The sequence below is a fragment of the Melanotaenia boesemani genome, chromosome 9 (assembly GCF_017639745.1).
Source record: "Melanotaenia boesemani isolate fMelBoe1 chromosome 9, fMelBoe1.pri, whole genome shotgun sequence".
Classification (NCBI taxonomy): Eukaryota; Metazoa; Chordata; class Actinopteri; order Atheriniformes; family Melanotaeniidae; genus Melanotaenia; species Melanotaenia boesemani.
In genome coordinates this window covers 33,170,898-33,186,547 of record NC_055690.1, presented here as the reverse complement: position 1 = coordinate 33,186,547, position 15,650 = coordinate 33,170,898, and the positions used below count along the sequence as shown (strand labels likewise).

The following is a 15,650-nucleotide window of genomic DNA, read 5'->3' as shown; positions in this document are numbered from 1 at the left end:
AGTAGAGCTGAGGATGCAAAGGCTCCAGGGTCAAGCTTGAAGCCACAGAGAAATGTCCCAACCCAATCAACACGATTGCCTCACAAACCAACCAACAAAGAGACGAATATAAGCCAGTCTTATCAAGCACAAATATCTGCTCTAAATCAAGAACTGGTGATCATGAAGATGGGGGTGTACACACTACAACAGGCTCAAGAGAGTTCAGCTGGAGGCAAAAAGGACAAGGGTAGAGCAGCCAATGCCTCAGTCTGTGACGGAGGCCGAAGTCTTGCAAGGCAGGTTGACACTTTAAAAAAGGAAGTTATTTCTGAAAAGCAGGGGGCTGAGCATGCCTGTGAAATGTATGAACAAATAAAAACCTCTCTCAGGGTGGCGGAAGAGCAGAGTGCAGACCTAGGGTCAAACTTAGCAAAGTTCACAGAAAAGTTAGCAAAGGCTGGCAGGACGAGAAGAGAACTGGAAAGTAAGATGACCGCTGCATGTCAGTCTCGTCAAGCACAAATAGCTGCTTTTGACTGGAGAACAGTGGAAACAAATTTGCATTATTTGACTCATAAATAAAATTAGAAATAAATCATCCAAATTTTTTTTTTTATTTTCAGCCTCAAAACTGCTCTTTTTATGACACAACTACAAAGAAAACGTTAAGGACATTGCTTCTTCGTTTTCACACTGCCCCGCAAAACTTGTTGCAAAATTCAATCTGAATTCACAATCCCAGGCAGCGCAGGACAGGGACGTCAGTGGCCGCTCTTCTTCTAATTCTTCAGCCCCAGTCTGTGTAGCCAATTTAGCAACTTTCTCACCATATTTAGCGAGTTTTCAGACCCCTCTAGAGTCTTTAAAAAAGCAAATAATGACAAATCTAGCGACTTTTTTGAACGTAGTTTACTTTTTGCCTGTAGTTTACAAGTGAAGTTAACCCATGTGAATATAACGACTTTAAAAAGTCAAATAAAGTATATTCATTAACATTATTTACACAATAAAAATAACACCAACAACAAACAAAACTCTCCTACTTGCCTTTATGAAAATGCCGAGAGCAAACACACATAAAGGGAGATGGTGGTGAAAGTGATGTCCTTCCCTCCCCCCACTGCAACCGGGCCATCCGATGCCTGTTACTGTGGTGTTAGCCAGCATGTGTCAGCCAGCCTTTACACTGAAAGAGGTTAGACAGGAAGCAGGTGTTGTTAAAACGGAGGTTGTTCATGTTCTCTAGCTTAATAAAAAAGTCTGTGCTTCCCTCGTTTAACTGTCGCAGTGATCGTTAACGCAAAACAAGACAGCTACATCCTCAACCTCCTATCCAAAGTCTCTTTTAAAAGTGGGAAACCGAACAAATCTAACGTCATGGTCTACTTTTCTACCTTTTTTTTAGCGTGTGACTTAGTATGGCAGCCTTTCACACAGCATGAAACTCCCATTTTATCGAAGATTATAAGGCAGCAAAGACGACCCACAGCTGTTTACAACGAGGATGCAACCAACATGGCGCTCACTGCGGCTATCCCGAGCGTGACAAAGACCGATAAGGAGCGGGTGCTGCGCAGACCCCTCCGCCATCCAAAAGCACTCATACGAGGCTTGGTCTTCTCAGAGCAGCAGCTGCTGTATTCAGAGCAGACGACGTTTCATGACTAGAAAAATGAAACGTACAAAGCTGCTGCTGGCTGATCCCGCGCTGGCTTACCATCAGAGTAATGTCTATTAATGAAGAGTGTGGACAAAAATATTTAAAAAGTTATAAGTGTTGTGAAATGTGTGAATCCTAATTGAAAAACAAAATACATTTAAAAAACTGAACTAAAATTAAGGAAAATATTGACTCATTTAATTTACTTTCCCACTATATCCCACTTTATGGCAGCATCTATTACAACCACAGACACCAAAAAACTTCAGTTAATGAAAGAAAAACTCACAATGGTGACAGAAATAACTTGAATCTGACAAAAATAATAATAAATAAAAATTCTATGAAATTTAATCAATGAAAGTCAGACATTGCTTTTCAACCATGCTTTAACAGAATTATTTAAAAAATAAACTCATGAAACAGGTCTGGATAAAAATGATGGTACCCCTAGAAAAGACTGGAAATAATGTGACCAAAGGGACGTGTTAATCCAAGGTGTGTCCACTAATTAGCATCACAGGTGTCTACAGTCTTGTAACCAGTCAGTGGGCCTATATATAGGCTACAGGTAGTCACTGTGCTGTTTGGTGACATGGTGTGTATCACACTCAACATGGACCAGAGGAAGCAAAGGAAAGAGTTGTCTCAGGAGCTTAGAAAGAAAATCATAGACAAGCATGTTAAAGGTAAAGGCTATAAGACCATCTCCAAGCAGCTTGATGTTCCTGTGACTACAGTTGCACATATTATTAAGAAATTTAAGATCCATGGGACTGTAGCCAACCTCCATGGACGTGGCCGCAGGAGGAAAACTGATGACAAATCAAAGAGACGGATAATACGAACGGTAACAAAAGAGCCCAGAAAAACTTCTAAAGAGATTAAAGGTGAACTTCAAGCTCAAGGAACATCAGTGTCAGATCGCACCATCCGTCGTTGTTTGAGCCAAAGTGGACTTAATGGGAGACGACCAAGGAGGAACCATTGTTAAAAACAAATCATAAAAAAGCCAAACTACATGTTGACAAGCCACAAAGCTTCTGGGAGAATGTCCTATGGACAGATGAGACAAAAATGGAACTTTTTACCAAGACACATCAGCTCTATGTTTACAGACGGAGAAATGAAGCATGTGAAGAAGAGAACATCGTCCCTACTGTGGAACATGGAGGAGGTTCTGTTATGTTCTGGGCTGCTTTGCTGCATCTGGTACAGGGTGTCTTGAATCTGTGCAGGTACAATGAAATCTCAAGACTATCAAGGGATTCTAGAGAGAAATGTGCTGGCCAGTGTCAGAAAGCTTGGTCTCAGTCACAGGTCATGGGTCTTACAACAGGTCAATGATCCAAAACACAGCTAAAAACACCCAAGAATGGCTAAGAGGAAACATCGGACTATTCTAAAGTGGCTTCTATGAGCCCTGACCCAAATGCTATTGAGCATGTTTGGAAGAAGCTGAAACATGGCGTCTGGAGAAGACACCCTTCAAACCTGAGACAACTGGAGCAGTTTGCTTATGAGGAGTGGCCACAATACCTGCAGAGAGGTGCAGAAGTCTCATTGACAGTTAAAGGAATCATTGGATTGCATTGATTTCAGACAATAATGTATTTATGTCGACATCTGTTAACAAAGACTTCTTATGCTCTTTCTTTCTTTCTTTCTTTTTTCTTTCTTTAGAAAAGATACAACAAATTTGAATCTATGTCCTGGCATTGCATTTGAATATGGTTGGAGATGTAAGAACACAAGCAGACAACAGGAATATTGGAACAATGCAGACAATCCTTCAGCAGAGATCAGTGATGAACTGGAGGGTCTGCTCTTATTCTTTACTGATTGTATGATCATGGTTCAGTTTTACTGGCTGTACAATAAAAGGGCTGGGATAATTATAATACAACACAACGGCACTTTTTACACGCATATTTTTCAGCGTTTACCGAGGCTTTAAGAAACAGTGTATTTCACGCCGTTTTTGACACATAAAACAACGCTTTTATCCCAGTTTTTCCCCACAAAATGGTGTGTGCGCACCAATAGAGTGGGAAATTTTGACCCCTTTGACTTGTCATAAAACCATGGCAAGGAAAGGGAAAAAAAAGAAAAGATGGAGTGAAACATGACTCTACATCTCATCTCTGGTCCTGGTCAGCTCAGAGGACCTCATCCATTTCAGCTGCAACGTTTCCCCTGGCCCAGCAGCACAAGAGCAAAAATCCTCTGTAGAAATACCATCAGTTGTCTGGAGTTGTTGCCATCAAGGCTGCAAGTTTTTATTAGAAATATTTGCCTGCCTTTGTCTTGATTTGGGTGGTTGCCACCACTAGGCCTCCTCATGGGTAGAATTCAACTTAAGCTTGTTTTAGCCTTTGATTGAACAGATTTTTGAACTGACTGCACAGGAGCAAAATAAGTATAATGATTATTACGGTGTTGCATTTTGTGTTTTCAGAGGTGAGTTTGTTTTTTCTTAATTTAGCTAAAGTGTGGCTTCAGTTTTTATGATAAATGTGTTTAGTGTGCAGTGTTTTGCAAAAAGTATGAAGCTGATATTGTGTTCTTAGCTCTGGGCTGCTGCTTTACTCCTGTAGTGTAAGATTTTTACTAACTGGATTCATTTTAATTAAATTTTTACTTTAAAATTATTAAACCTATTTATTTACCACTTTTTTCTTTTGTCCCTTTCTTTCCCTTATTAATATCCTTTATATTTTTAAGTATTTATGACCATTATTATTATTCCTATATCTAAGATTATTATTTCATTTTAACTGTGGTTATTAATATTATTGTTAATATTTTTATTTTGTTTTGCGTTTCATTGTGGTATATTTACATCGGGTCTCTGAGCAGAGTTACATTTGCCTTGTTGAAACATGTACATAACACTGTTTGTTATTTGTATGACCTTGTATCAGCTTGTTTGTCCTTGTAAAATGTCTTATTTTAGTGGTTAAATCATCATAAAAACTGGAAAATGATATCTAATTGAGAACTGTATTTAGTTTAGCAGTGTAGAGTCTTTTTGTTGATAAATTAGCTTTGCTTTTTCATAATTATGAGTAAAGTTTCTTTTTTGTGGGTCCACATCTGAGAAAACCTGTAAATGCAAACGCTGAAACAGTTATAGTTCAGAAAATGTCCACTAGATGTCGACACTTCACCATCTTTCTCTTGTCACAATTGAACGTCAATGTTATAGTAAATTAATTCTGTTATCTGTGAGTTTGTTGAACCAACCAGTTACCTTACAGCGTATATTAGACTGTAATAAACTTTGAGGGTTGCAAAGGAAAATGTAAAAGGTTGTCAAAATGTGTATTTATTAAAACAATACTGTGGTTTTTGATTTTATCACACTTATGGATGGATGGGTGTGATGATTTTGTGTGTGCGTATGTGTTAAGACAGACAGTCAAACATTTGATCACCAACGTAATTTATTTTACAGAGTTCAGGCAGCATTTGAATAAATCTTTTTAAGAAACAGGTACATAATGAAAAAATGTAATAATATTACTTGGATGGATAGATAGAAAGATATGTTTGTATCTATGTTTTTGAAAGATTTTCAAGGAAGACTTTAGGAACTAGAGTTCTTTGTGTAAAAATCTCTTTTTCTTTGGCTCAAGAATTTGCTTAAAAGCTGTTTCATGCAGAGGTGTGGGATATCCTTTGTTATTTCTTCATTTAGTTGAGCAGATAAAATGTCTGGATTTGATTCCAAGTGTTGCATTTGCATTTGGAAACTATTGCTATGATGCCACAGCATGTGGTAAATGAGTGTAAATAGAGCATCAGAAACAATGGGCTCATTAATGGGCCAATCTAAAGCTATTCTGCATAAAAAGCCGTCGGTCAATGCAGACTTTTTACTTTGATATTAAAACCACTTCACAACCTGCAACAGTATTTACTACAAGGTGCAAACCTCATGACTAGAGAGGTCAGATAAGACTTTAAAATCACCAGCATCCTGAGACAGAATGGCCAGGAAGGAAAATATTGTGGAGAAGACTTGAAGTATCACCTGCAGTAGGACATAAGACATGGAGGCAGTGGACCTTTAAATGTTCACGGATGATGTGAAAACTGAAGAAGCTGAACAAATTTTGTAATCCACAGAGATAAACTAGAAATCTGGTTGGATGGTGCTCAAAGTACAGATGGACAATGACCTGAAACATAGTGAGAAAGCACCTCAGGAGTATCCTGCAACTGGCAAGTCAAGCCATGTTTCCACCACCAAGTACAGGCCAGTGTGCATTATTTTACATTTCCACAGGAAAAAAATGGCACGGTGCCAAAATATCGGATTTTTGGGACCCTTTTGTTGGTATTCGATTCTTGCCAATCTGACCGCTGCAATTGATTCATAGGTCGAAAGAATCATCACTTCCTGTGTGACTCTGCAAGAAAGAAGCAGGAACAGCTCCATGTTTACATATACAGTGGAGTTTTTGTTGTTTAAAGCCACACGCCAAGAAAAAAAATAACACAAACTGCTGGATGTCCACCATTCTCCTTCTTTATTTTAACAGAGACGAGGGTTTACCGAACCAAACCATCCTGTCCTGAGCTGAACCCATTGGTGGAAAGCTGACTTTAGTTACCCACTCTGAACCTGATCAATCAGCATTTTACTTGCAGGGAACAAAGTTAATGGCTGGAAGACCCACAAACAAGGAAAGGTGCATTAAAGGTATCAAAATATCAAAAGGCACCAAATTCTTTTTGAGAATGCAAGAGGTCTTTTAGACATCTTGTAGTTTTCACTTCCAGATCTTACTTAAGTTTTTTTTTTTTTATTTGTCCTTTGGGGCCCTAAATTTGAGTTTTCTGCATTAAAAAGCTGTAATTCATGAGCCTTTCCTCTAAATGGATGAAAGAGCCTCTGATTCAAGCTGAGATTCTTTACTTCTACTTCTTTATTTAGATTTGTTTTAATGAAAACATTTAAATGCTGATGTCAGTGAAATAAAAACCCAAATAAATTCAGAACGTTAAACTTCTATCATACAAGTTAAAATGGCACAAGAAAATCAAAATTACATAACTCTTACAGATCTAGTTGGACTGAACCATGTTATTTAACTAACATTCACTCCGATACATTAAGTTGATCCAGAATATTTACATTTAGTTCAGTCAACAAAATTATTTCTAAATTAATGCATTTGATTTGAATAGAAATGGTTTCCAAAAATTTTTTACCTTCATCTAACAAGTTGTTTTTCCTTCCTTTTTTAATGCAAACCTGCAGCACTACAACAACACTGCTAGCAATAGCCGCTAAAGCAGCTAAAGCTAGCCATATCGTGTATTTCTCAATCTTTTCCTGTAGGGCTGGACAAATAGAGCTCAACACACACACACACTTCCCTGGCACTTTATCTCAGCCCCATCCATGCCCTCCTAAGCTGCTAACCAATTATTGTATTTCCCTCTAAGCCCGACACAAACCCTTCCCTGCTGCTGGATTCACCCAAATCACTTTATCCACCCATTGCAACCCACACACAGGGAGGCCACCCCTCACCCTCTCTCCCAGGCTGATTCCAGTCCATTCCTATTGAGCTGCATTAGCATACAGATGTTAGCCTGAAAAGGGAAAGCAGGGACAGACAATGAGGCTGCATGACCAGGAGGGGAAGGAGGGGTCGAGGGGCTGCACAGGCATGGCCCTTGGCCTTTCCTGGGGTCTTACAGAAGCACACACACTCATCCATGCACACAAATATACACACACAGCCAAGGATATTGAATGGTAAGTAACCATGGGGGTTGTGGGAGTCTGGTCCTGCTTCACTCCACTATTCATTCAGTGAAATCCTCGGCCTCCCCACAGCTGAATGCCAACACACATACACTCACAGGATCATGACTTCCTCTTTGGCTTTATCATCTGATCATTTCACTAAAAACAACTCTAGATGTTCCTGTCCTATGTCAATTAATACTTTCTATTCTATTCTATACTTTCTAAGTCTTGTTTTATATTAAAACATGCTCAACTGATAAAATACAGTTTGGTTTAGTCGTGTATAATTATTAAACACAGGGAAAGTACATGTTAAGGATCTAAAGTTGTCATTTGGACAAAAACAGTAAAAAACAAAATAAAAATACAGGGGGGAGGGGGGGGACCTCAACTTCTGCTCCACTTTGTGTGAATAGATGGAAATCAGTCACAAGTATCTCAGTGTCCCATTGTGTGCTGGAAAGTCTTTGTTCGAGCATCTGTTGCCCAAACATTCTCCTTAGTGTCGCTCACCCTAAATTGGTCTGCTCAGGCGTGTTGCAACAAAACTCACTCCTCTTCCCACACGATGCAGCGCGCGCACGGAAACGGGCGCGCACGGAGGGGAGGTTCGGGAGAATCCCCGAGCGCCAGTAAGAGAAAGAGTTAATCTTTGTTCCTTTTGTGTGCCGAGGAGACTCGTAAAGGCCTCAGAAACAGAGGTAGCATTTGGAAAAGATGCTCGTGGGAACGTCCCCCCCCCCGGACAAGTTTCCTGCACAGAGTTGCAAGATGTTTAAGACACAGATGAAAAGCTGCACTGAAGCTCACAGTTGCTGATTATGTAACACCAAACTGGACTAAAGTTTCCACTGCAATTCCTATATGCTTGTAAAACTTTAATTCAGCCCCACATTTTTAAAAATCTTTATGCCTCCCCCCAGTGTTATGAAAGTTCAATTTGAAATGAACTAGTTCAGTTCATAGTTCATAACTCAAACTTTTCAACTAAGTTAACAGTTCTAAAAATGAACAGTTCATAGTTCTTTTTCCCAATATGTTGCTGCGAGCTGTTACCCTCAGAATACTGGCGTTTTCCTTTTGTCACCCATTGAGTCCAAGCTCGTAGCCAGCTGCAGCTTTCACTCCTACAGTAAAAAAAACTTGCATGAATGGTTTTTTTTTAATGATGAATTATTAAACTATCTGAGGTACGAACCAGGCTGAGGTAGGAAACAAAGAATGTAACTCAAAGTGCAAAACATTTAAACATTATTTATCTTTTCATTACATCGCTTTTCAATTTTTTACCTACCTACCTACCTACCTACCTACCTACCTACCTACCTATCTCACAATAACGTTCATCAGGCAGAATGTTCAGTTCACATTCACCCAAAATATGAACCAGTTCTTGAACGATCATGAGCTCATTCAGGTGCAACTCTGCCTCCTCCTCAAACTTTTTTTTACTGACAGAATGAACAAAATTCTTGAGCCTCTTTCATTTGGTTAGATTTAACTTTCAACCAACCCGGCTTTCTTGTAACATTAAATCTTTTCTTTGGACATTGGCTGCTTTTTATTTTCTTCTTCTTTTTTTTTCAATCTAGGTCTGACACCTATCTATTTTCAGAAGAATGTTTTGTTTGAGATATAAATCCTTCAAGCATACAAAAAGGCTCCAAACTCAAGGGATGAACCATTTTTGTTTCATGTCTTTAGTTGCTTCTACAAAAGAGACCAATAATAACAGTTCAACAGACAGAAAAGTTGTGGTTTGTTTGTTTGTTTTTTTTCAGCATCACAGTGATTCCTAATAGCGATAACTGTAATGATGATACAAAGCACGTCCCAGTCCAGCAGGATAACAAACATATGTAACCTAGTACAAAGATGAGAACAGGAAGCCTACAGCAGGCCACATCTTTCAACATTAACAGTTTAAAGATCAAACAGTAATTATTGCCTTTAGAATAATGCATTTTGGGAATTGAAGTAGAGCACTGTAGGTCACCGTGGCGTGACCTGAACATCTGTCCTCGATGGCATTTTTTTTAGTACTTTTAGTACTTCAGTACTTTTACACTTTTACTTGAGTACAAAGCTCAAGCTGATACTTTAACTTCTACAGAAGTCTTTTAAACCATCTTTACTTCTACCTGAGTAATGAATATGAGTACTTTTGACACCTCTGCCTATTTGGAAAAAGATTTTCCAGATCTGTTCTCAGATTTGTTCTTATTTCTTCAGGACATCACTGTTAGAGCCTGTTCATCTGCTTTGCATAGTTTTAGGGGGTTTTGTGTCCTGACTTTTCTACTTTTGTCCTTCACCTGTCCAATTTCCTCAGTCATTTAAAGGAGACACTGAACACCATGCTAAGATATGCAAAGTGATCTGTTACAAAGACTGGATTCGAAATAACTGAAATAGACAGTTTCCAAAGTTAAAAAAAAAAAAAAAAACTTCAGAAAGTCTGCAGAATTGTTGCTCATAACTTTAAAAGATTATAGGTAAGTATGGTATAATATGAAGTTAGAAGTTACTTAAAATGTGGTTTAGTTTGAATTCTTTTGTATGTTTATCCTCTTTTAAATCTCAAACCCCACATATTTTATGTTATTTAACAAAAAAGCACAAAGTTTTTTACTTTTAAAAATCTTTATTCTGAGATAAAAATGGACAAATATATATTAAGATAAAGGGCAAAGTTATTGACAAAACCGCTGGAATGTAAACAATAGATACACTTAAATTATGTAAAAAAAAAAAACACATTATCAAACAACACAATATAGGTTTTTGCTTTAAGAAAAAAATAAATAAGACTTTAAGTTAACAAAAGTTTAAAAAAAACAAACCAAAAATCATCTTCGATAAGCTACAGCAATAAGAAGCATCTCTGGCCTCATCAGGGCAGGCGGAGCCGATTAATGAGGAAAACAAGCAAGAAAAACTTTGCTTGATTTCACTCAAACTCGTGTGATTTCACCTGCTGGTCAGAGTTAGCGGATAGCTGGTGTGCAACAGAAGTTTACCTACAAACACATTGTCATGGAGCCAAACTCTGACAAATCAAATCAGCTTTTACAGGAGAAAAAGGGAATTTACACATGCTTAATTTCCAACTGCCGTCTCACACATTTTCACCACCACTTCTGTTTGTATAACTTCAAATATTTTTTTAAATCATTACAGTCAGGAGGTTTGAGGCTGAACGGAGAGGAGAGCGACCAACCGTCCACTCACACCTGCAGCGAATGATTGAGGATGTCTTAGAAACCACTGAGCTGCATGTGACGTGAGAACTGGGTCAGTCCTGATTCCTGCCAGGCCCATTAGCCAGTAAGGCAACATAAACGTAGAATGCCAAAATGTTTGTCTTCCTCCTTCTCTTTCCTCTCCTCCCCATAAGCCTTTTCTTTTAAAGCTACTGGTTTACGCAGACAGAGAATGTGAGCAATTCATCAGTAAAGCCTTATTTCTCCGGCATTTTTTATATAAAAACACACAATCATAAGCAACAAATCAAACAAAAAGCAATAAATAGGTCTAACGTGGTGTTAAGCTAAAGAAATAAACATAACATTGTATATTATCTGTCATGTCTAAGGCTAGAGGTTAACAGTACGGGTAGGTTAGGAGAAGTCTAACATCAGCTTTGGTAACTAGAGTCAGTGGGTTGCCTACACTTGTGCTGTTTAAGCTCGGCTGAATCCTCGCCAGGCGGTTAAAACGGCTGGCAAATACAATCAATCAATCAGTCACAGCATGGGTCATTGCAAACAGTTTGAGCCCTTAATATAACTGAAATAGAAATGAAGGCCTTTAAAAAGAAAAGTTTCCATGTTAGTGGACAGCACACCAATCACAGGAAGGGCAAACAACACAAATATCAACGAGTTCTCACACAGAACCTAAGACATGGGTATACAACAGTATACAGCAGTAACATTGGCATCGAAGAAAAGTTCATAATAAAATAAAAAGTTAATAGAACAAAAGTCAGCTAAAACTGGACGAACACTGAGCAGCGCTACAACTGCTTGGGTAAGAAATGCAATATGCACAAAGATAGGTACGTTTCCTTGGCTGGATTTAGGAAGGAATGGAAAACCTAAAGTTTTAATCCTTTGCAACCAGTATCAGATCAGCAGAATTAAAACAGTTAGACCCTCTGTCTCGGGTTAAATTCAGCCCTACAGTAAAACCCTCCCCTACTCGTCGGAAAGAGAAAGGCGACTAAAGATGGGCAGGCGTCGGCCCTCGAAGCTTGGTGACTCTGTGCCACTGGAGGACGAGCTGAGGGAGCAGGAGGATGTGTAGCCCTCCTCGGAGAGGGAGTCGGCCGAGGAGCAGCGCTGAAGGCTGGGGCGGCTGTTCAGAGAGGCTGGCAGCTGCTGGGGGGGGTGGAAGGGGAGGTTTTTGGAGGTTAAGTTAGAGGAACACCTGCTACTGATGGAGTTGGTCGTAGCATTGAAGCGCAGGCCTGCATCACTTCTGTCGCCTGCCAGGTCACTGACCCCAGAGAAGGGGTAATGCTTCAGGGCCCCCGGCTCAGGAAAGGGAGGAGAGAGGAGTTCAGGGCTCCCCGTGGAGGATGGAGGAGGTGTAACAGAGGAGGCTCGGGAGAAGAGGAGAGAGGAAGGCTGCAACTCCTCGACTGGTTGGAAGGTGTGGGGGGAAGAGAAGCCTGCAAAGCTGAGGCTGTGCCGCAGCAAAGGAGGCCTCAGCTTCTGCTTCTGAGGAGATGCAGCGTTGAGCTCGTCGGCGTTGTGAATGAAGTGGCAGCGGGCGCCGTACGGGCAGAAGCCAATCGTGTGGAAGGTACGGCAGGGCTCTGTCTTGTACTTTGGGTGCCGGCTGAGGCCTCTGAGCTCATCAAAGCCGTGAGCGAACTGGCACTTGGCTCCGTACTTGCAGGTCCCGCTTTCCTCGTAGGTGCGGCAGAGTTCAGTTTTGTACCGGGTGGAGATGTGAGGTGGTGGCACTGGTGGTCTGGAGGAAGACGTAGAAGTAGTGGAACCGACTGAGGTGTTGCTGGCACACAAACCTGGAGGTGGAAGCAGCAGCGGTGGGGACACGTTTGACATTTTGTCTCCCCTGCACCCCAAGTTGGTGACATTTCCCTCAATCATGCTGACCGAGCGGTCGACTCTGAAGGGGATGTGGCTGAGCGAGGTGCGGGGTAGCTGACCCTCTCGGTTCCAGTGCTGGTTGGAGGCCAGGTTGAGGCCCCAGCAGGTCTCAGTCACCTCAGAGCTGTTGAACTTGGAGTTGGGGAGGGTCACGGGGCAGAGAGAGTGGCGTCTCTGGAAGCCGAGGACCCTTTGACTGTGTTGCTGCGAGCTGGTGGACAAACCATCTGTCACATCCAGACCGCGGAAGTTCTGTCACACAACAGGAGAAGAAAAATTATTCAACGCTTCAGCCTGAAAGACGATGAGCACAGAAATGATTCTGAGACCAGAAAGAAGCTAGATGCTCCATCTTTTTGTTTTTTGTTAATCTTTCAAAGATTACTGTTTTTATTAAGATTTAAATACATTTGAATTCAAGAAGCTCAATTAAAACAAACTTTCCTTAAATTTATAGCTAAATGTGTTGCAAAATGAACCATTTGTAGCAAATACGGTTAAAACTTAGATTTTACCCACAGCTCTCAGTTGATCACAGCATGTCGGTGAATAAATATTCCAGCTTAAATGGTTTACCTTGCAGAACTCCTCATCCAGCTCCAGGAAAGGTGTTAGAAAGTCGGAGGGCATGATTCACTCCACCGTCCTCAGTCACAGAAGGAGCCGGATGTCTGTTCCCACAGTGGAGGAAAAAATTTCAGGAGCTGAAGTTTTGGAAAATCTTTTTGTTTTTGGGACACTTCTTGTTCCAGAAATATTGAATTATCTCAGGATGAAGGAAGAAAATGTAGCCAAAATCCGTAGTGAAGGAGACAGAGTCAGCACAGAAAGCAACGTGTCTTCAGGAGGAAAGTTCCTCAACCATCTGCTGGAATCTGTTTAAATAGTTGGGGAAACCCACTCATATACGCCCACCCCCTGCCTGGGTGTTTCAGGGGCAGAACAGGGAGTGTGTGTGTGTTAATGAGCGTTAATGTGTGTGTTGGGGGAGGTGGGGTCCTGCTTTGTAATCGTGTGCTGGGGGGCAGGGAGTGCACTCCAAGAGGAGGAGGCTGAATGAAGCTACTTTTCTACCCATTCATTACCAAATCCTTAAAGGGGCATTCTCCTTCTTTTAACAGGCTGTCCTCCAACTTTGTTTCGGATCAATACAGCTGAGGAGTTATTGACCAGACAAACAAATTCCAAACATTTCCCCTGTCATTGGGGAAGATGGAATCATGACTCAATAGGAAAATATTTAAATGCATGTGTGCATTCAGTCATAAAATGAGAAGATGAATGTGAAAAGGCATCTAACGTGCCTTTGGAGTTTTCTGTCTTTGACGTGCACATCAGTTGTCTTATTCAATCCAAACTTTATTTGACCCGAAAGTCCAAAATCTACACGTGTAAACGAGGTTGTTAAAATATGTGAAAGATTCACAACAAGATGCTTCAGAGGCAGAAATGCAATCTTTAGTTGGAATGGGGACATTCAAGACTTCTGAAAACAAATAAATACATTTAAATAAAAGGGCTGCTATGCATCAAGTATATTTCAAATTCACTGTTTTAAGAGATAACCATTTCTGGCTCATGATGTTTTTATCATCACAGTTCGTCATCAGTTTGTTGGTGTTTGACTAAAACCCAGCCGGCGATGGTTCCTGAACTGTTCAGGTTTCAAGAGATCAACTGAATTTCTTATTCAACGATAAAGTCACTAATGGTGTCACCTGACTCGCTGCTCAGAATTCCTTCACTTCGGTTACAATCTCAGTCAAACTGTACTGTCTACATGGACACTGAAGACGTTATTCTAAATATGGCATGCATGTACATGCATCACATGCTTGAAATAATTCCGTTTCTCCCCTCTTTGTCTCCTTCTTTGTTTCTGAAAAATTTTGGTGATCATTGTTGCATTTGACTGAGCTGCTCTACCTGAACACTGAAGTGCATGAAGCTGTTTTGGGATCAGTCCTGTGGAAAAGCTGCATGCATGGTGCACAACCGTGAGGGGCTAGTTGATTCAAGGTGTGGATGAGATGCAAAGCTCTACATTTTACACAGAGGGTGAAACAAGTTTTTGTGTTTGTATTTGAGTTGAAGAGTAAAAAGCTATGGATGTGTTGACAGGATTTTCCATTTTGGTGGCAGATCATGCAGATCTCTGTTGTTTGTGGTTGTAAGAACTGAGTGACAGTTCAAAGACAAACTGTTAAACACACGACACTTCTTATCACGCTTCACCGATACAGTACGTTACTGCTGCATGTGTGTGCATATTGGGTTAAAAAACTGATAAACAACGTGGTTTCCTCCCTGTGGTTGGTCGGTTTTGTAACCGGCTTTTCTTTAATTTCCTTGTTTTTGCCTCTTTCCTTTGACACTACCCTCACTGAATCACCCCCCCTCCAAAACTCTCTCATGTTGTGGTTGTCTTCTGAGTGACACAGCAACTGAATCTGTTCTTACATAAACCAGTGTAACTGTCTGTGGGTGTGGGATGTGTAGAAATGTTTGTGTGTGTGCTTGTTTGAGTGGAGGATATGAGGGTCCTTCATTGTGCATGAAGTGTGATTCACCCTACATCCAATTCAGAGGGGTTTTATACATATTAAATGTTCCCATTTTAGCCTTTTAAGAGCAGGATCCTGAGAGAAAAGTCATTTTTCCACCAAAGCAGCTTAATTTAGAGTGATTTCTTTCTCTCCAGCCCCAAAGAACTGTGCTAACACTGACACTAACACCAGTTAGCAAAGCTGATGAGAGGATGTCCGATATTTACTTCTTTTCGAATAAAGAACTTCCAGCGCTGGTTCAGGGCTGATGTTAAGGCCCCATTTGAATGACCATGCTGTACAAGTAAAACACAAAAGTTTTGTTGAGTTTTGGTCTCCTGTTTCCACGGTAACAGAGTTTTGGATGGACAAAACTGCAGAGGTTTAAGAACGCACGCCGAGTGAAATTTTCCTGCAGTGCAAAGTGGGTACTGTCTGTAAAACTGGACTCTTTGGCTACAATGACGACATTTGAGATCTTGACCCGATGAAGATGCCGTGCACACATTGAGGGTGCCATTGTAAAGTTTCACTGCCCACTACAGGTCTGGCATGCACACTACACAGTTTCCACT

The 15,650-nt window shown here is 40.6% G+C and overlaps 1 protein-coding gene across 1 annotated transcript; it reads right to left on the bottom strand.

Annotated features, from left to right (window-relative positions):
* Positions 1-10,080: 10,080 nt before the first annotated feature.
* On the bottom strand, positions 10,081-13,367 carry LOC121645495 (mRNA decay activator protein ZFP36L1). The gene is made up of 2 exons (XM_041993984.1): positions 13,106-13,367; positions 10,081-12,781 (listed from the first exon to the last, which is right to left on the bottom strand). Exons 1-2 carry the CDS (start codon positions 13,157-13,159, stop codon positions 11,609-11,611), a joined length of 1,227 nt encoding a protein of 408 aa, XP_041849918.1. The 5' UTR covers positions 13,160-13,367; the 3' UTR covers positions 10,081-11,608.
* Between the last annotated feature and the right edge of the window lie 2,283 nt (positions 13,368-15,650).

What these genes read in the sequence shown, in the direction of transcription:
- LOC121645495 (XM_041993984.1), bottom strand. Translation starts at nt 13,159, where the DNA reads ATGCCCTCCGACTTTCTAACACCTTTCCTGGAGCTGGATGAGGAGTTC. An exon ending in TGGATGAGGAGTTCTGCAAG is followed by an intron (nt 12,782 to 13,105) that starts GTAAACCATTTA and finishes GTTGTGTGACAG; the next exon opens with AACTTCCGCGGTCTGGATGT.